General features: G+C 38.3%; 3 protein-coding genes across 4 annotated transcripts; 1 reads left to right on the top strand and 2 right to left on the bottom strand.

Moving 5' to 3' along the window:
- Positions 1-449: 449 nt before the first annotated feature.
- On the bottom strand, positions 450-4,801 carry buc2l (bucky ball 2-like). Its single transcript, XM_066665913.1, has 5 exons — positions 4,711-4,801; positions 4,296-4,582; positions 1,396-3,378; positions 1,222-1,320; positions 450-486 (listed from the first exon to the last, which is right to left on the bottom strand). Exons 2-5 carry the CDS (start codon positions 4,546-4,548, stop codon positions 458-460), a joined length of 2,364 nt encoding a protein of 787 aa, XP_066522010.1. The 5' UTR covers positions 4,549-4,582; positions 4,711-4,801; the 3' UTR covers positions 450-457.
- Positions 4,802-5,921: 1,120 nt separating this feature from the next.
- On the bottom strand, positions 5,922-12,937 carry LOC136692139 (bucky ball-like). Its single transcript, XM_066665274.1, has 7 exons — positions 12,758-12,937; positions 11,702-11,863; positions 10,347-10,924; positions 9,180-10,089; positions 8,541-8,651; positions 7,685-7,822; positions 5,922-6,827 (listed from the first exon to the last, which is right to left on the bottom strand). Exons 1-7 carry the CDS (start codon positions 12,762-12,764, stop codon positions 6,796-6,798), a joined length of 1,938 nt encoding a protein of 645 aa, XP_066521371.1. The 5' UTR covers positions 12,765-12,937; the 3' UTR covers positions 5,922-6,795.
- A 73-nt stretch (positions 12,938-13,010) lies between these two features.
- kbtbd2 (kelch repeat and BTB (POZ) domain containing 2) lies at positions 13,011-19,849 on the top strand. Of its 2 annotated transcripts, XM_066662722.1 has the most exons (5): positions 13,059-13,112; positions 13,888-13,996; positions 16,054-16,688; positions 17,193-17,358; positions 17,698-19,849. In XM_066662722.1, the coding sequence occupies exons 3-5, from the start codon at positions 16,513-16,515 to the stop codon at positions 19,264-19,266; spliced, it is 1,911 nt and encodes a 636-aa protein (XP_066518819.1). In that variant the 5' UTR covers positions 13,059-13,112; positions 13,888-13,996; positions 16,054-16,512; the 3' UTR covers positions 19,267-19,849. The 2 variants fall into 2 exon arrangements, with proteins under 2 accessions (XP_066518820.1, XP_066518819.1); XM_066662723.1 differs by lacking the exon at positions 13,888-13,996 and having other exon boundaries at positions 13,011-13,112.
- The last annotated feature ends 1,017 nt before the right edge of the window (positions 19,850-20,866 follow it).

Below are 20,866 nucleotides of genomic sequence, written 5' to 3' on the forward strand. Positions count from 1 at the left end.
ATGCTTTAGTCAAGTTTTGTCATTTCAGATCATGTCTGCATTTGATCACTCACTTGTGAATTAGCATAGCATACATTTAAAAAAAAGAAATATGAAAGTATGAAAATTAAGACATTGGTGCATTTTAGGGGAAATAGGGTCCCAAGCTCAGTGGGATATTTCTAGCAGCAGCTCTGAAACATGACTACCATCCATGGGGTACTTTGTGATAATCACATCTATGAATGTTATAAACCCACAATATGTAAAAGCTAGCCACTGGACAACTACTAACCATTTTGTAATCAAATGGCTAAAATTAAAGAATGTACACAAGAGGATATAAATATCAAAAGTGCTTTATTCAGTCACTGTATAAAATGGTGAGTTGTGATCAGTTTTAAGGGAACTGAAATCAATCTGTGATATTAAAACGTGATAAAATGTGGTCTAACATTGTTACTGTGCAATTGTGACATCAGCATCTTGTGTCTCTTCTGTGAATTTCTAGAGGGGAGAAATAAATAAATGTTGTAATCATAGCACAGTACGATTTGGCACATTATTTAAATGCAATATCTCAAACTCCTGCATGCCCTCAAAAACCTATATCAATTAGAAAGTAACTTCTATCATACTGTGACAGAAAAACAGGCAATGTGCACTAGTTTTAGTGCCTACATGTACTAGTACTGGTCCAAACAGATTCTAGTGGCTGGGTGATTAATAATTGTGAAATTGTCAGTCAAATGCATCTGCTATAAAAATGTTTAAAAAAAAAATAATAATAAAAAATAAAGCATGTATTTTTTAGTGTCCTATTGGTTCTGAAATTTATCCTTTACTTCCAAATTGAGAGATTCAGAGTCCCCCCCAAATAGGAGAACATCTGAAATATCCACAAAAAGGAAAGCAGACTGCTTTCATATTGGAAATTGACAGTATCTTCAGATATTCTGGTTCATTTTTCATTGTTGCTGATTTAAAATATTAAGCACCGAATTGTCTTCTACAAAAATACCCAAGTTTTTGCTTTTATACGTTTTCTTTCACATTTACAACACATTTTAGCAAGTCTGGTACAACAGTGATTGTTACACTGCAGAAACTGAATCACAGTCAAAGTTGGCAAACAGTCTAGAAACAAGACTAAACCTGGAAAGGAAGGGCCGACCTCATGAGATTTACAATGACTTGTACCAGGCTCGTTAGTCATTCTACCAATGAAATTTAGTGCCTTACCTGGTGATGGTGCAAACTGTTTTTTGTGGGTCTGTGCCTTTCCTGCACTTTTAGTGCTCTCTGTATCTGATACTTGCATACCTCCTCTCCATGACTTTTCTAGGATAAACAGAAGAAATATGAAAATTTGGTCACACCAAAAATCATCCTATAGCATACATACGCAAAAACTACCTTTTTTTTGTGAAATTCTCTGCTCAGCATCCCTCCACCTTTCTGTTCCATAAAGAGCCATATTTTCCTCATTCTTTTCCCAAGTGACATCATCATGCTGTCCACATCCATCTCTGTCCAATGCTGAAGTGGAATCAGAAGCAACTTTATGATCCTCACATAAGCAATTTTGCTCTCTGATCTTGGACTGTTGAGCCATGGGGCATTTTTCAGTGTGTCTGCCTAAAGGCACCTTTGTAGAATTATTATACAACCTCTTTTGGGCATCAGCAACTCTCTTCTTTGGTCCCATCAAAGGGCACAAACTGTTTTCTGATTCCATACTGGGCATGCAAGGGACATCTGAAGCACCAGCAGTAACTTTGCACTTATGTGACACCTTTTCAGGGTCACACATACAAACTGCACACAAATTAACTTTAGGTTTATCCCCCGTCAAATGAGCATGAGCAGCCTTATACCTTTTCACAGTGTTTGCACTTGGACTACCAGAATGGTGTCTTGCGCCATGTTTCAAAAGGCAGTTCTTACAGAGCCGGGCTTTGTGTCCAGGAGAGTGACGCTTACCTGAACATGACTTGACCGGACTATCCTGGTCAGAAGCTGAGCCCCCAGCAATCTTAATTCTGTTCCTTGGGGCTTTCAGTTGCATAGAATCTGATTTGGGGCCAACCAGTGATTGCTCAACATTACCTTGTTGGACATCAGGTTTCTCTCCATGTTGTTCCTCTGGCCAGGTTCTGTTGTCATTTTGTTGCTGCATATCTGAGGTTAGCTTACTGTAATAAACATTACTGAAGTCAGCCAGCCAACTGGCTGCAGGAAGGTAAGGTGGGAGAGATTCAAGAGAGGTCATTGAATCTTGACCATCCAGTTCAATAACTCTTTCAGCTTGCAGGTTTTCCTGTGGCACAGAAGCAGTTTCCACTGGGTTTTGGTTGACCTCTAGTTGAACCTCAGAAGGAACCTCCATCACTGTTGCCATAGTTGGTTTCTGGGGCGTTAGCAGACCATTCTGAATCATCCACTCAGTAGATGGAACATAAGGCAGCAAAGATTCCACAGACCAGACAGAGGCCTCCATCTGACGTAACTCATCTAAGCACTGCAGGTCAAAGGGCAATCGTAGGATTTTGAAGTGAACATTCTTACCACAGAGGTCATCTTCAGTTTTCACCAAGCTGGGATCCCCTGGGACTGCTAGAGTATGGATTTCTGTGCTGTTGCCAGGTTCAGCAGGTGTACCATCTGATCCTTCGGGTGAACCACTGGACGTGCAACTTCCCATCATTAGAATATCTGGGCAAGCTGGCAAATACTGCTCATTGGAGTTGTTCAAACAATCTGATGTTTCCCTCTGCTTATTCTCTTCAAAGTGTAGAGGCCTGTAGCACCTTAAGACTACATCTTCTGCAGTGTGCACAGATCCCCTGTTGCACTGCAAAAGCTCACCTTTGCTGGCTAGCTCTGTAGTTTCTTTAGCATGAATAATCTTGAGCCCAGATGATGTTCCACTACACTCAATTCTTACTTCTTCAGCTTGGAAAAGGATTTCACTGTTTGGAACTGAAATATTGCTAGTGCTGCTAACTTCATCAGCATGAGCCTTGTTTGGTGGTATTCTACAGGCATCTTCTGGACAAGCTGCTGAGCTGTCTGCATGTGGCCTGGGAGAAGAAATGTTGCTGCTAGAGCCAGTACCCCTCCCTGATTCAGAATTGATCTGAGGACTTGTACTTTTACACTCATGCAGAGATTCAGTTCCAACAGGCTCAGTTTGTACTTCTGAACTGACCATGACTCTACCAGAGGGTGTTGTCTGCTGGTAACGAAAACGGCGGGCTTGGTACGCCATTGCAGGAGCCATGTGAGGGGCTGCCATTCGTCTGTAGTCAACCATGTGTAGCTGAGCATGGGGAAGGATGTATCCAGGTGCATCCAAATAAGAAGCAGGGGGGAAAGGTGGTACCACCATACCATAACCTTTGACAAAAGGAGAGATAACAGTTTAGCAATACCTATATGGCAATTTAGACAAGTTTTCCTTTAACCAGCTCCCTGCATGATCATATATATTTCTTACAAAAGGAGCTATGCTGTAGGCTTATTCTCTCAAAAGATTTACTATCACTTTAAGTCTTTTGATGTATCAGAGTTGTGCAAGTTGATGCAATATGAGAATGCTATAAATTTAAAAATGTGTTCTATTCGTGAACACAAGCTCTTTTCAGTGCAAAACTAAAGAAGCAAATTCAAATTTCATGCAAATTTAAGACATCTTATGTCTTTTATCAGCCGTTTGGACAGAGGTAGCAGACCGTACAAAAATCAGAGGCTTCCAAACTTATGCACAAATATCCAATGTGGACGTAAGTTTCTAATTCAAAAGAGATATATATATATATATATATATATATATAGATAGATATAGCGAGAGAGAGAGAGAGAGAGAGAGAGAGAGAGAGAGAGAGAGAGAGAGAGAGAGCAGCACCTTGAAACCTCTGCTTACCTTTTATTTTGTACTGCAACCAGTAGAATAAACAATCATGTGTGCTTCTACTGCTTTGGGATTAAAACCTTTACCCACAGCAGGTGGGTGAATACACATTAATAGAAATCAGTCAGAGAAACAGAATGCCTTTTAGACCCATAGATCAAACTCGCAAATTATTAAAGCTTTTCTTAGTTCAAAAACAGCTGTTAAATAGATAAACACAGACTGAAGCTTGCTAGCCAATAAGCAGTGACATCTAGCTCACATCCTCAGCATTGTTTTACCTCTAGAATAAACAACACAAACAAGAATGTCATGTGAAATGCCTCCTTTCAGATACCTATCAACCAACTTCAAACTGACAGCAGTGCAAGCCAAACAGACAAACTACATTTAGTGCACATACCCATTCCTGGAAAGCCACCATAGGGAACATATGGCATAGGCATGGGCCACTGATACGGCAGGTAAGGCTGTGAAGATGGTACGTAGAAGAAAGGCCAGTTGTTTTGTTGCTGGCGGTCTAGGTGTGGTACTCTGAAGGAACCAGGCCCAGGCGCCCTAGGGCCTTGTCCAGGAGGAGGTCCATTGAGTCCATTAGGAATATTCTGGGCTTGAGGTCCTACCCCTGCAGGTTGCTGGGGAGCCAAAACAACCATACCTTCTGCTTTCTTTCCTAAAACAAATTAAAGACTGAAAACACAAAGCCAATATTTAGCAGTGTAAAAATTTTGCAAAAATGCAAGTAAACATACTGCTTCCAACCAAGAAAATAAGAACTCAAAACATTATTGTGAAGTTAATAAAGTTAGCAATCTTACATGATCAGATCTCAACTCAAACACAAAGAGAGGAACAAAAAAGAAGATGGCTCTCAAGCCAGTCTTTAAATAAATCATTAAGGTGCCCCACAAGTCATTGGTTTCTAAAAGCACTCTGATTGGCCAGAACTCATTCAAATAGCAACCAATCAGAATTACAACAATGTCAAGGTTAGGACCACTTATTACAGGCTAAAACTGACTTGAATTGCACTTGTCTCTTATTGTATTAGCTGTAATGTTGTATACCAGCACATTTTGGCTAAGATGATGAACTTGGAGGTAATAAAAATACTTATCAGAATGTTTCCACTTATGAAGTAATATTTTTTTAGATTTTGCAGCAAATTAGATAAGATCATTGTTTACCATCTAAATAATGATTTAAACTTTAAAAGGTTTGTATTTTATGTATAGTCTTGGTTTAATTTTGCTGTCTATAATATTTTTGACATATCTGCATATAACTGTCTGGTTAATACATTTTTAAAAAGACTTGTGAATTCAGTCATTTGATTTAAAAGTAAAAAAAAAATCAAGTGAAAATAATTTGTTGTCCATTAAAATGAAAACGTCACTGTGTGCCTTATAGGACTTCTCAAGAATATTTTTTCAGAATCTGGGTAACATTCATATATTTTCTATACAAATTACATTTTTAAACCGATTATCCAGAACAAATCAGGTCAATTCAGTTCATGCTATATTCTTAATCCACATGCATTAAGCAGACAAAATAATTGAAATCAAGCATTAAGTTAAACTGATTTCTTTTATATCAGAGTAGTAGTATAATTTGTATAAATAATTGTCAGAAATTTCATTTATTATATAGAAAGACGCTCCTGCAGGTATTTTATAAAATATGCTATTCAAATAAGAGGATAGGAGATATGAGATAAAATCTAATAACACTATGTGATTTTGTATTAAGAAATAATAAATCATGTTTATTTGACTTTTTCAAACATTATATAAATAATTGTTACATGATTATATTCTTTGTTACCTCTATTAGTTTATTTTGCTGCTGTAACACTGAATTTCCCCACTGTGGGTCTAAAAGTATTATCTTATCTAACTGATAATGTGAATTGGAACCATTATCATCGGTTACACTTTGGAAAAAACATGAAAAAAAGAAAACAGAATACACGTTTATTGAGAAATGACATGCATCTTACAAGAACTTAAGACTGCATTAGCAAGCAACAAAGAGAAATGTTTGTGTTTCTGAGCTACATTTTTGTACTTTTACAGTGAACAAAAAACTCCAAATAATTAATATGGCAATTAATCTTCTAAATTTCATACCCATGCCAAGCCAAGGAGTACCAACAAAATTTGACAACCAGCGTTGCTTCTCCACTTGGTGGGAAAATTTTTTAAACCTTTACATCTGCATTTACAGGCCAAGTACAATCTAACTATCCAAAGCATTAATCAAGATCTTTAAAATAACAATGGCTAGTATTTTTACCTTACAATTACAGCTTCAAAATCATTGTAACCCTTCACTGACTTGTAATAGTGAGAATAGCGCCTCTGTTGTTGCTACACCATGTTCAGCACTATGTACCTTCTGGAGGAGGGTAGGTAAACAACCACCATTCCCCCACCTCACCTCCCCTTTGATTTCAGGACTGTGCTGTAAAAGCAAATTACACTCTGCAACTAGGGGAGCTGAGGAGCTAAATTTACCATATCTAACCTAGTTTTCTTTTAAATCCATATTTCATATTCAAGATGTTCAAATATGCATTAGGTATTACTTTTACATTTGTAACTTGCAAAAATGTACTTTCCATAAATTCATGGAAATCATCTCAAGAAACAATTTTAGAAAATACAAACTTTATAGTTTACATTAACAACTTCAAAAGCAGTGAAAAACACACTTGTGACTTTAGGAATTGGCCTGTAATGTAAATGTTAAGCAATGCGCTTAAATGAGGTTTTGTGCTACTGAAAACTCGAAGTCATCAATCTTCAACAACAATACAAAAATAAATATGAGTTTATTGGTTTTGTTCATGCCGGCCCATGAAGAATTTTTCACCATTCACACTGTGCATTGTGTGCAGTTTAGCATCTTGCACCTCCTCCTTTGGCTGCCCCTGTAAAGCAGAAAAATGCAAAAGATTAATTTTAAAGTTTATGAGAACTGCTAAAAGCAAGTTTATGATTGAAAATTGTTTCGGAACATCTGATAGCTAAGAATAATTAAGCAATCACACGCGTACATTTGTCTAGGACATCAAGAATCAAGATATTCACAATTACAATCTTAATAATAACTAAATATATGGATGCTTATGATAAAACTGACACTTCTCTGCACTGAACTGACAATGCAAAAAAGTATGGATGTTTTTAAATCTAATCGCTATTTTGCATAAACACAAGCTTGTCAAATCAAACCAGCTGCCACACTGGATAAAGCCAGATTTATGGGATATTTTGGTGATGTCACCAGTTTGTTAGTATTTTATACCTTTATAATATAAACCATGATCCAACATTATTTGGATGAAAAAGTTAAGACAAAGTATAAGCTTTGGAAAAAATTGATTTTCCTTGGATTTTTGTAAATGGCATGCATTTTCCCCTATTCAGTATAAAAATGACATAACTTCTAATAAAGGCCTAACATTGACTACGGAATGATTACATGATATTGGTTCCTGGTTCACAGTGTTGTAGCCAAAAAACTGATGCTTCTAGAAGCAAGGAAGAGCCACTAGCATTGGATCTCAGATTACAGGAAAACAAGAATTACATCAGATGAAAAATCATGTTTAATATTAAAAATGCCCAGTGATTCCAGGTATGCTCTGAAATAAAATAATGAGAAAACATGCTCACTTAAAACTCCCCTGCAATAGCTGCCAATAGGCCATTGCTGAGATTATGATTACAAAAAAAGTTATTCAGCAAATAAAATCAGGAAAAAAAAAGAAAAAAAAGTTTCCACCTTTTCCCCTGTGAAACTGAGGTTTCTCTTGACACTTTTCTTCACCTTCATCCTCTTCATCATCATCCCCATCTGCAGCAATGTTGTCATTTCTGGATCCCTTAGGCTTAAGATGAGATTTTCTCTGGCCCATTCTCTCTGCAGAAATATAGCACATAAAGCTATACACAATCTAAATAGCCGTCCTGAACCAGTTCCACTTATGGAGCAATCTGTTTGCAAAAGCAATAATAACAGTTTACTTATTACTCCTTTAGTATTTTTTGTTCTAAAATAACAGGTCAGCAAGTTCATTTGGGTATGACCATGTATTAAGTCTTTTCAAATTGTATGAAATGTAAAATAAATATTTAAGCTTATATACATACCCTTTTATTTCTTTGAAATACTACATGACCACCTTCCCAAAACTTGCCATTGATCCGATATGGTGGCTTTCAAGATGGCGGCCATGTTCCAGACATAGCCTAAAAGACATGCCTATACTTGCTGGATAATTCAGATAAATGTGTCGGAATTTATAGGTGGCTGATTTGCCCTGACTAGATAACACTGTTTTACGCAACATGTCCTTAAGAGCCTTAAGACTGATGCTGTAGCATTAAATCTGTCACCATGTTACCACCATTTGATAAAATAGCCTTGACGTACATTGTCCTCAAAGCTAACCAGGGAGGCAGAGCTAGTGCAAAAAAGATCTGAAGTAATAAGAGTATGTTTTGTCATTTTACTGAAAATAAACTTTGCTTCCAGATAATTTAATACCAATTTAGTTTTAGATTAATTTTGATTTAAGTAATTATTCATTTTAGAATGGGGGGTTTAAAAAAAAAAAAAAGACAAAATATAAATTTACCTTGTCTCTGCGGTAATGGTTGAGCTCTACAGGTCTTTGTTCTGGCATTAACTCCAGCATTCTCACATACAACCTGATCTGGCATTATTCCCAATGGTCTGCATCTTCTCTCTAAATAAACAAAGACCCCCAAACATATTTGCCGCCAATTTTAAAAGCCATTGCAGATAAGTACACTGGGAAATAGGTGTTAAATACATGTAAGTAGTTAAGCTGGTTAATAATTCAAACAGGCAGAAAATGCAGCAAATTGGATGTTGGGTAAGGTGGTTGGGCTGATTAAATGTAGATTTTTAAGAAGTTAGATACATGCTTCAAATAAAAGTTCTATCGCTAATGTTCAAGGGTATGCCTACTGTGGCTCAAAAGGTGAGTAGTAGTACCTCAAACTCATTAAAGTACAAAACTGAACAGAGATTTACTGGTAGTGTAGTTTGGTAAGAGTTTACATTATTAGGGAGATTTTAGTTAGAGATAGTTGGTGATGATTAAATTGAACTGCAATGGAATATTTAAATAAAAAAATTGGTTACATAGGAAAGAATTAAGTAGATTTAAAAAAAAGATAGGCAGTAAGTTGGGTATAAAGTTGAGTATGAAGATAAAAGCCTTGACTAAAGAGGCCATTTAAATCATTACCTTTAAACGGGCGAGTGCTGATTCCTCTGGCAGAATGACCTATGCTCTTCTCTGGTGAACTCATGCATTTTTCACAGCAGATGTGTTCAGTGCAGGATGCATCTGTCTGGCCCGATTTCCCCTCAAACTCTGCAAGTTTTTCTCTGTGCTTCAGCCTGCATTTGGTGAGTGGGTGAGTTTTCTTAGCAGTCTGTTTCAACATGGTGCCTCTAAGACAATGCTTACATGTTTTCCCTACTTCCCAGTCTACGCTTTTAGCTTCTAAGGCCTCTTCGTCAGAGTCATCCACACCTCCATAGCAGTGTGTCTCACAGTGGAAGGCTTTGGGCTTGCTGCACTCCTTGAAGGCATTTGACCCACAAACTGCACAGGTAAGTCTCTTTGGATAGAGCACACACATATCTGTATGGATATCTGAGTGACTTTTCTTGGATGTTACCTCGGTGAGTTTCCCTCTGGTGTAAATCCGTGTTGGAAACAGGGCTATGTCCTCCGGGTCAGTGGACAGAAGCTCGTCATGAGATGAAAGCTCATCCAGCGATGGGCTAAGGACACTCACTCGCTCATGAGACAGCTTGGGTGGGCAGTAGCTGTAACTGAATGGGGATCCAAGAGATCGAGGAGTAGAGCCAGGTCCATAAACACTGGCATTCAGGACCTTCTCAAATGGCAAGTGGAGGATGCAACAAGAATAATCGCCTGAAATATCTGTTGGATGATGCTGGGCACTATCTGTAGCCTGGGATTCAGATGTTCTGTTAGAGCAAGGATGAAGTGGTGATGATTGTGATGAAGGCCAATTGGCATTGGAACTGTTCCACTCCTTTTCCTCACTTGGTCCAGGCACTCTTCTGTCTAGAGCTTTTTCATCCTTGTTCTTCTCTTGACTAGAATTTGGTATTTCTGTATCCTATCAAATGAAATAAAGATTACTATGTATGGCTTTATTCCATGTTTCATTAACACAGCAATATTATATATTAAGTAACTGTAAAATTACAAAATCACCCCATGTTAGGAGGAATCTCGCAAACTTATGAGTTTTATGGAAGTAAATTTACCTAAACTTCAATAATTGTGTTCCTAAATTTAATCAGATGTAGATAATGTTCTCTTTTCAGAGCTATGATTTTGTAACCAAAAACAAAAGAAAAATCTTCCTTGTACCTTGGGCTTCTGTGGAGACTGGACACAGTCATCTTGGTGCAGGTAGTCATGTTCCTCTTCTGTTATCTCACCACACTCCTCTTGCACAGATGATTCATCCAGTGATGACTCATTCCCTGACCCCACTGGCCAGTCCTCCTCTTGGTTTATGTGCTTACCACTGGCCTCTGTACCTGGTTCCACCATGACTGAGCTAGTGACAGTTTTTCCTGGACATGTCCCAATTTGCTCCTCACTCTTTTCTCCTTCAGCTTGGGGTGAGTGCATGCCAGATGGTAGGGAATCCACTCTAGGGTGCAGTTCCTCTCCAGCACGGAGCTGATCCAGACATTCTATTAGTTTATTCAAGGCTTCGCAGGGGTCTGTCTGTGCCCCTGCACACGTCGTCTCTCTCTGGGGACCGCTGTGCTGATGCTGACGGAAACCAAAGTCAGAAGGAGTCAGCGGTGCAGCAGGGGGGAAGTTGCGCTCGTAAATTCTTCGAAAATCCACAGGGTACATAGCCGCATGAGGCATAACATAACCTGGATACTGCAGGTAGGAATAAGGCATCATGCACGGGCGACCAAAATGAAAGCCTATAACAGTAAATCATAGCAGACAAATACTTCAAAATACACTTGGTCAAGAAAAATTGTTAATTATAACATTCTTATTGTATTGTGGCACATTTCCCAATCAAACATAGTATAAGAGTTTTCTATTAACAATGTTTTCTCTTCATGAAAGCTGGTGACATTGTAATGAGAGCTGAAACATGATCTTATTAGTTAGGATCTTCCCCAACTAGTGGTGCTCTGTGACGCAATCAAAAAATACTTTTATAGGTGTGGAAAACACATTACATTTTGATAGGATTTTTGGGGAAATCAGAATGTTGTTTTAAATATGATGCATCATTATTAATACAGCCAGGGACATAAACTGACAATTTTTTTTTCAGTTTGACTTCGAGACATCTGTTTATTTTCTACTTTATCTTTCTTTTTGCTTTCAATATATTTTAGTGGAAGATGGGCTGGAATAACCTGAAAATGAAATTGCAACCTGATTAATTGAACATATCTGCAGAAAAACACATGAGCAGTCTGGACCCATCAAGTACAGGCACATATTTCTGGTTATATGGTGAAGTAATGTCATGCATTACATTTTATGTCATACATTTGAGGCTTATGTCTGAATATGTAGAGATATTAAGCACAGGTTTGGTGAATCTCACTGTATTTTATAAATTAAATTATATGAACACAGCTAGAGAGAACACATGTCCACATATTAATTCATAACTATTTTAACTTAAAGTCAACCTAAGAATTAATTTATCCTGGAAGACCATAAAATGTACGTCTTACCTGCTCCAGGGACATTGTGATTGTAGGGATTGTTCATGTGCCATTGGTACGTATAAAAGGGTGATTGCAAGGGTGGTTGAATGTAGAAAAATGGTCTGGAATGATTAACAGGACGCTGATGTGATTGCCCACTTCCTCCTGGCTGTGAAGTTTTGCTTGGCTCTGAGCACAAAAGGAAACAAAGAGGTTTTTACTGGGGTCAAAAAGTACAAAAATGAGTAAACAAGGTGAACTTCAAACAAAGACCTTTTACACAACACATTCTGACATGCTGGACAACAGTTTACCAGAAGTGTTTTCTTTTATATATGTGTGTATATTACAATATGCAGAGAACATTGGAAACCTAACAAATGACCTGGCGTTATGACAAAACACTCCACATCACACAAACAACTTAAATCATTCATCTCTGAGAGACCCAGAGAAAAATAGCTCCATCTTCACTTGAAAATCTGAAAGAAATCCACAGACCTTATCCATCATTACATTGTGCAAAATCAATGCAACGATTCAGATTCAGACAGCCAGTTTCTTATGCCATAAACAACCCTGTCAACTTGTGGGGCAGGGCTTTTGAATTTCAGGCAAGTGGTGTAGGTTTGTTTGCCGATGGAGCTGGAACTAAGTTTAGAACCCTGTTCTAGAATATGTTGGCCCTAGCCTTGGGTGGCCTGGCATCGCTACCGTTTGAGGGAAAAGCTCTAAAAGCTCCTCTGCTTTTTTTTCTATGGGAATTAGTGTGCATTTTTATATTTTGTTATTATTAATACTCCATTTTACTGACAGGAATTTTCCTCCTGTTAATATAGGCCTCTTAAATGCGTGACTTTTATTATTTTATTTTGCAATTAACTTGCTCCCAATACAAAGTAACTGATACAATCCGGTAATGTTTTATTTACTAATACATGGGTTTCAGTTATAGAGCAGCTTATTTCTACACTATTTTAAAAGTGCAAGATTTAAAATAATAGCTATTAGTTTATAAATATTTTTTCAATTAATAAAGAGTTAGTTACCCGCTGGCTACAACAACTACAAGTCAAAATTTACCGTCCATTGTGTTGTTTACACAAACTCCAGTTTCACCACCAGCAGCTGCATACGAACCAAAATTTCCCACCAAAGTGCACAGACTCCCAAAATATAGCAACCAAACTACGAAAAAAAACCTGCAAGTGTTTTATTACATCGTGTGAATTGAACATTAAAGCTTAAGAGTGGCAAGCTCGAAGCTGGCGTACGCCAGCCTGCTTTATCTTTTTCAGCTGTGAATGCTAATGAGTCTCCTCATTTTAAAGGGGCACTCAGACCTAAACTGGAAAAATCTAGCCATTATCTAGCCACTGAATATATTGTTATAAATTATCTCCTCACGTCCTGCGGCGGTGCCATAATAGTCTCCAGAGTAAGATTTTTATGATGGTATATATTGAAAGTGAGAGTAACTTTTGAAAAACGTGGCTTTGGTGTTAGGCTGTTCAAAACGGTCTAATGCTTAGTTATTGCTAGAAAGATACGCATCGTCTATACAAGCTGTCAATGTTTATTTATTGCAGTTGTGGATTGGTGTGCTTGATGGTTATTTAAAAAAATGCTTGGTGTTATAGTTACAGAACATGGATGGACACATTTGGAAGTGATACAAAATCATGTCTAAATTTAATAAATCTCTTCATTTAATTCATCTCTTCAATGTATAGCTTACATAAAATTCTATATATGCACATAGGTCTACATTTCCTTTCAGTCCTTCTTATGGGGGAAATAGATTTTTGTAGCACTTATTTTCGGGAACACCCTCAGGCTACAAAAAAGGAAAAAAGTTAATAAGTAGAAGAAATCAATAGAGTTTTGTCAAGAAATACCAACGTAATGAGAAATAAGTATCAATAAAATCTAATCGGTTCTTCACTCTGGAGTCGATTCCCATTCATTGGGCCTGAGTAATCGAGTCTTAATATTTTCGGACCTCTAATCGACTCCGAGTCCTGTTGAATCTTTTTGCTGGCTCATTTCCGTTCTAGGCACTTTAGAATGTGTAATTTGGAACCGACAACCTCCCATAAGGTCATAGATTATTGATTAGGTTATCGATTAGCTGATGTTATGGGTTATAGGATTGAGTTAGCTTAATGACGTTCAGTTACCCACAGCTATGTTTTTTCTTCTGATATCTACAGCAAAGTGTCTGCCATCATCTGTCTGTTTGCTAAGCTCCGAACTGTCCGTTTTGTAGCAATTCAGACAAACCACCGACCGCTTCTGGTTTAAAAAATACAGACCTTTGAGGTAAGGTGACCGCCAGGATATTGCTGAGCCTTTTTTTTGGAGCCGTTGTTTGTGGGTGAAAAACGGGTTAACACAACACACAGCTACAGCTATTAGCTAGCTAGCCCACAGCTTTCGTAGTGTGCCGTAATTACACAAGCTGGATTATTTTAGAGAGAGTTAGCTACGTAATCAGTCTTGTAAACTCATACAGGTGATCTATTCATGTTACAAATGCATATATTATCCTGTATAATATGGATCGGATGATGGTTTCTTATTGGAATTTTCCGTTCCACCTTAAATGTTGCGGCGGTTACATTCTAACTCCCGAGGCGCCACAATGTAAATGCTGCACCACTTAAGGTGGAACGGAAACTGATGGATGTTATAACGGAACAAGAAGCAAATTTTAGCTATTTTAATAAGAAATTCTTTGGTTTTGTAAGTTTTCATGTGTATCTGTAACAGCATATCTAGTAAGGCAACATATCAAATGTTGAAACTGAGAAATCTTTTGAAATATGTATGTCTATTCTGATTTTGATGCCAGTAACACGTTTCAAAAATGCTAGGATGGGAGCATGTTTACCACTGTGTTGCATCACCTCTTCTTGTAACAACACTGTAAACGTTTGAGAAACGAGGAAGCCAATTGCTATAGTTCCGAAAGTGAATTATTTAATGGTTCCTGCTCGATATAGGATTTCAGTCTCGTATATCATATTTATTTGGTTCATTATGCACCAAAAGTTTTCAAAGGGTGTCATCTCTGGACTTAAGCAATTAGACTCTACTAAAAAGCCATGATATTGTAATACATGCCTGGATATGATTTGGGCTTTTGTTTTTCTTTTAAGTAAGCAAGGCCTCACTTGAAAAAGACGTTGTTTTAATGGCAGCATATAACTTGAATTTCTTTGAGCATTTAATTAGATTTCAAAGATAGGTAAATCAGTGTGCAGAAATGCAGCCCAGATGCTATCACTGATGATGGATTTTGTGTTCTGATAATAAGCCGGTGGACCTTCCTCTTTAGCCTGGCATACATTATATTCAAAACTAATTTCATATATTGACTCTTTAGAATACACAACACACTTTCATTTTACCTCAGTCTCATATTTTTTTCTGAGAGAAAGATATTGCCGGGGTATTTTTTTCAGGATCTGAAATTTGACTCTTGTAGAACCAGATATTTTTGCATTGAGATTTAACTTTGGATTCTCTGCACATATTCAGCTCTAACATTTTGACTGACTTTTATCTGTAATGGATGTGGTGGAGTCTGAGCAGCACGTTTCCAAGCATTGGTTTCAGTTTTGTTTGGAGTCAGAACTTTGAGGTTTCAAGGTTCATCAGTTGTATTAGAAGTAACAAATGTACAAACCTAGGGTTTGCTAATCAACAACAAAATATTTGAATGTGCACAAAATTTATTTCAAATATTTTATGTAGAATATGTGGTTATAATTTTTCAGCAGATGTAATATGTTGTAAGCCCATAGGAATGAAGTGTAGGCATTAAAAGGATTTTTGTGGAAACAAAAGCTGCTTTTTAAGTATGTGAGATAAATGGCGTTGATTTTACTGTTTTCTTGACTTCCTACCATGCATTATTATATCTGAGAGGCATCAGAGGTTAGAGGTTTGTTAGATTTATTGTTGTCTAGAAATGTATATAATGTTATAGCTTAACAATGAACTGTAATATTACACACATTAATAAGACTCTTCACTCATTTTGTAGTTATGCCTGTTTGAAATAAGTGTTGACAAAATGGGTTGTATGTCCCCTTAGTTTATCTCTACACTGTTATATTATCCTGCTGAAAATTGTTAATTAATTTTTTTATTGAATGCATATTATAGTGGATAATAATGCTCCCTTGTTATTGGGGTTTGATTCTCTGTGGTACAATTCTAGGACAATGAGGACAGTGGTAGCATTTTAACATCATTAATGAAATGCATTTTTCTTCTCTCTTATTTTTTCTTCTTTTGTCTCAGTATCAATTTGTTTACCATTACAAAGTTTGGTTAGAAATTTCCTAATGCTTGTTCTGTTTTGTTTTCAGACACATTGGACCTCATACAGCACTAATGTAGAGAATCCGTTGACCTGTCCAACTTTCTACCTCAAACCCACTGATAAATCAAGGAAGAGAAAAAGACCTCGTTCCCATCGTCTACTGAAGAAGTCAAATGAGACGTCAGTGCCTGTAACCTCCATCAGGCCACTGTTCAAGTAATAATGACTCCTGGAGAAGTGTAAAAAGATGAAAAATGGATTATGTTACAACTGTCATTCTCTCAATTCTTTTGCACATTCCTCTATGAACTGTTAAGGAGCATTTAATTTCATAAATCCTGTTATTAACACTTGATAGTGTGTTTCCACAACATCCCACCCCACTCGCATTTGCTGAGATTGTGTAGGGCTGACGTCCAACCCCCCCTTTCTGTATTTGTTATATTTGTTGTTGAGCCGGCGTTTGTATGAGTTTTTGAAGCTTTGGTGTGACTCATGGGCTGCAATGATGTCGGAGGCAGGAGTTTGCCGTCCGGTGAACACTGAGTATGCGGTCTCTGTGCTGGAGCAGCTCAAATACTTCTATGAACAGAAATTACTGACAGATATCACCTTGCTGGTTGAGGACAATGAGTTCCCCTGCCATAAGATGATCCTGGCCACATGCAGCTCCTATTTCAGGTGAGAGTGAGTGAGAGATTTTCCTTCTGATATTTTGACTTGCAGTATACCATTTGTGCCTCCGAATAACAACCAACTACTACATTATATTACTCTACTGGAAAAGTAGTTATCACTTTAGCTTTTCTAAGGGAGTGAACCAGATTTGGTTCTGACTTACAACTGATAACCATGGTTCAGCAGTCTACAGTTCATGGTGCATGTGTTGTGATAACAGAAGTCTCAAAAAAAAAATTGATTATTGGTATTGTTCTCTTGAGGTTAAGATGTATTATTTTTTTACAGATGTTTGCATGTTTTTATTAATTTTTACTTGTTTTTGCCCATTTTTGGACAATTATTGTTTACTAAAAAATTGGTTATTTATTAATTATCTCTAAAAACAAAAAAACTAAAAATTTTCAGCTGACCATATTGGTATTGCATAATAATTTAGTATCACACAACAGGTAGGTATTTATTTTATTTATTTATTTATTTATTTATTTATAATTTTTCTTTTAGGGCCATGTTCATGGGCGGACTTAGTGAAAGTAAACAGTCACATGTTCATTTGAGGAACGTGGATCCTGTCACCCTGCAGACAATCATCACCTACGCTTACACAGGCAATTTGGCTATCAGCGACAGTACTGTGGAGCCCCTCTATGAAACTGCATGCTTTCTACAGGTAAAAATTGCAGATACATACAGACACGTTTATTTTATTCTTTAACTTAACTCATTTACAAACATTATTTTGAATATGAATTTTCTGAACTGCTTGGGAGATCATGTGTGTAAGAGTACTATGAGTTAGATTGGGCAATAGTACCGTACCCTTTATCTTGGTTTAAGTTCCATGCTCCATATTTGTTACATGTTTGTGTATTATAGCACTAGCTATAGAAATTCTGTCTATGTCACTTTAAAATGAACCATATTGGATTATGAATAAGAAAAATCTCACACTGTAAAGGAAAATATTTTGCCATTTACTTTCATATTTTTTCCCCCTCTTTATTCTCAGGTGGAGGATGTGTTACTGCAGTGTCGAGATTATTTAGTGAAGAAAATCACGGCAGATAATTGCGTGCGGATGCTTAGTATTGGTGACCTGTTCAGCTGCACCGAGCTAAAGCAAAGTGCAAAGCGGATGGTAGAACACAAATTTCCAGTGGTGTATAGGCAGGAGGCATTTTTGCAGCTTTCACATGAGCTGCTGCTGGACCTACTCAGTAGTGACAACCTTAATGTAGAGAAAGAGGAGACGGTACGGGAGGCAGCCATGTTGTGGCTAGAGTACAACATGGAAGCTCGCTCTCAGTACCTGTCGTCCGTCCTCAGCCAGATAAGGATTGATGCGCTTTCTGAAGTTACACAGCGTGCCTGGTTCCAGGGCCTTCCTCCTAATGATAAATCGGTGGTTGTGCAGGGCCTCTATAAATCCATGCCCAAGTTCTTCAAGCCTAGGTTGGGAATGACCAAGGAAGAGATGCTTATTTTTGTAGAGGCAGAGTCTCCGGGAGACAGCCAGCCAGTGGTGGTTGGTCCTCGTCACACTGTCGTGTGTTATAGTCCACAGGCTGAGAAGGTCTACAAACTGAGCAGCCCACCTGGAGATCTTCAGAAAGTCGGTACTTTGGTCACTCCTGACAATGATGTTTTTATTGCTGGTGGACAGGTACCTCTTAAAAGTGCTTTGGCCAGCCACGGCAGCAAAAGCGGCAAGCTCCAGGCTGCTTACTGCTCAGTAGACAGTTTCTATTGGCTGGATGCCCAGCAGAATGCCTGGGTGGCCAAAACACCCATGCTCTGTGCCCGAACCAAACCTTCCCTGGTCTACTGCCATGGCTTTATTTACGCTATCGGTGGTGATAACGTTGGCGGAGAGCTCAATAAGCGTACAGTTGAGCGATATGACTGTGAGCGAGATGAATGGAGCATGACCAGCCCACTGCCCTGCGCCTGGAGCTGGAGCACAGCTGTGGCTGCCAGAGACTGTGTCTACGTTATGAGCCATGACCTCATGTACTGCTATTTCCCTCACGCTGACACATGGGTGGAAATGGCCATGCGGCAGACTAGCCGCTGCTTTGCTTCAGCGGCTGCACTTGGTGACCTCATCTTCTACATTGGCGGCCTCCACGTGGTGGGGAATTCCAGTCTTCGGCTGCCCACCAGCACCATTGATGGCTCTTCCGTTACAGTGGAGATCTATGATGTAAAAAAGAACGAATGGCGAATAGCTGCCAACATCCCGGCTAAACGCTATTCCGACCCGTGCGTCCGTGCAGTGGTGTTGCTCAATACATTATGTATCTTCATGCGTGAAACACACCTTAATGAGCGCGCAAAGTATGCCCTCTATCAGTATGACCTAGAGCTGGACCGCTGGTGTCTGCGGCAGCCGGTATCCGAGCGTGTGCTGTGGGATCTGGGCAAGGACTTCCGCTGCACCGTGGGGAAACTCTACCCATCCTGCCTGGAGGAGTCGCCTTGGAAACCGCCCACCTACCTCTTTTCCCCTGACGGAGCAGAGGAGTTTGAAGTGGACAGGGACAGGGACATGGTGGCACTGTCGCACATACAGCTTTAGAGCTCATAGCATCCATCCCCCTTAACCCAGGAGTGTCCAGTTCCAGTTCTCAAGGGCCTTAGTCATGCAAATTTCTGTCATTTATGTTCCAACCCACTGGATTAAATCTGGTTATGGATGGACTGTTGTTCCATATTTTCTAACTGATTTTCTGTAGCATGTCATTGATTATCACAGCAATAATTTCAACATTTACTTGTACTTTAGTGGGGGGTGGGGAGACAAAAAGGTTAATTTTAAACTGACTTAAAAGCCTTTGGGAAGTTACTGAAATGCATGAGTAAATGTTAATGCCAAACAATTATTGTTTCTGTAAACCTGTAATATATTTTAGACACGAGATTAATATTCCAACAAGAATAATTTGGCAATTTATAAAGAGTATAGTGAAAGTAGAGTTAGAAAAACCTGCTTAAAAACATTTCTCTCATTCAGCCTTATCATACTGTTAAAGTGCAATGACTTTGTCTTAATTCATATTTAATAGTTATGTATTCCAATAGTCTGTTTGCAGAATTCAACAGCTGCTCATTGGCTTTTAATGAAGGTTTGTTGGATTTTCTGTTCTCTCTCTCTCTCTCTGTGTGTGTGTGTGTGTGTGTGTGTGTGTGTGTGTGTGTGTGTGTGTGTGTGTGTGTGTGTGTGTGTGTGTGTGTGTGTGTGTGTGTGTGTGTGTGTGTGTGTGTGTGTGTGTGTGTGTGTGTGTGTGTGTGTGTGTGTGTGTGTGTGTGTGTGTGTGTGTGTGTGTGTGTGTGTGTGTGTGTGTGTGTGTGTGTGTGTGTGAATCAACTGTATGATGCCTAGTTAATAATCTGTGAGATACAGGAGCATACTTTCAATGACGAGTTGAATCTGTTGTATTGTAACAAAGAAAACTCTAAATCATGCTGAACAGTGGTCCTGAGGAACTGAAGTGGGAACTTCTTTATTACTTAACCTGCTTATCTGGAATTTTTAATTCTCTTAATTCAATTGACTTCCTGTAAGAGGTTCTGGATGGTTCTGAAATGGATAAAGGGTAAGAGCCATTCTAGCCAGGGTGTCAATATTGATCTTAGTTCCATTAGGAATTGAAAGATTTTACTGTGGAAAATGGGGTGTTTAAATGTATTGTCTCCTCCCTTTTAACACACTTATCCCGTCCCTGGAGTCACCACTCAAAACTAGTATATCAATTATACGCCTCGAAACAGCATTGATGATGAGGATGAAGCTGATCATGATCCCTCAAAAGAATTTGTTTTTAATTTTTTTTGTTCTGATTGTTTTGATTGTCTGAAAAACATTATTACAGGTTTGCAATGGGTATGGTGATTATGCACTTAAAAACAGACATTAGCAAATGATTTCTGATGATGTGTCGTTTTGTAGTTTATGACAAACCCAGATTATGATCGCGCTGGGTCCTGATCCTACTCGCAATCACTGCACACAAGACAGGAACACACCATGGATAGGGCGGAAACATGAGCAGCATTTCAAACAAACGTAATTATTTTCCTCTTGTAGATGACAAAGTCTTCTGGGCTGTCTGTGTAATTGCATGGGAGTATTCTTTGTAAGGTATACAGCTGTGCCCTGGATCTCTCATAATTTCATT

This window comes from Hoplias malabaricus, chromosome 3 (genome assembly GCF_029633855.1).
Source record: "Hoplias malabaricus isolate fHopMal1 chromosome 3, fHopMal1.hap1, whole genome shotgun sequence".
NCBI classification, from domain to species: domain Eukaryota; kingdom Metazoa; phylum Chordata; class Actinopteri; order Characiformes; family Erythrinidae; genus Hoplias; species Hoplias malabaricus.

Coding starts and splice junctions, on each gene's coding strand:
- buc2l (XM_066665913.1), bottom strand. CDS start 4,548: ATGGTTGTTTTGGCTCCCCAGCAACCTGCAGGGGTAGGACCTCAAGCC. Junction 3,379..4,295: donor TGGTGGCTTTCCAGGAATGG/GTATGTGCACTA, acceptor CTTTTGTCAAAG/GTTATGGTATGGTGGTACCA. Junction 1,321..1,395: donor GAGAATTTCACAAAAAAAAG/GTAGTTTTTGCG, acceptor TGTTTATCCTAG/AAAAGTCATGGAGAGGAGGT.
- LOC136692139 (XM_066665274.1), bottom strand. Junction 10,925..11,701: donor TCACAATGTCCCTGGAGCAG/GTAAGACGTACA, acceptor TTACTGTTATAG/GCTTTCATTTTGGTCGCCCG. Junction 10,090..10,346: donor AGTCTCCACAGAAGCCCAAG/GTACAAGGAAGA, acceptor TTCATTTGATAG/GATACAGAAATACCAAATTC.
- kbtbd2 (XM_066662723.1), top strand. CDS start 16,513: ATGATGTCGGAGGCAGGAGTTTGCCGTCCGGTGAACACTGAGTATGCG. Junction 16,689..17,192: donor ACATGCAGCTCCTATTTCAG/GTGAGAGTGAGT, acceptor TTTTTCTTTTAG/GGCCATGTTCATGGGCGGAC. Junction 17,359..17,697: donor AAACTGCATGCTTTCTACAG/GTAAAAATTGCA, acceptor CTTTATTCTCAG/GTGGAGGATGTGTTACTGCA.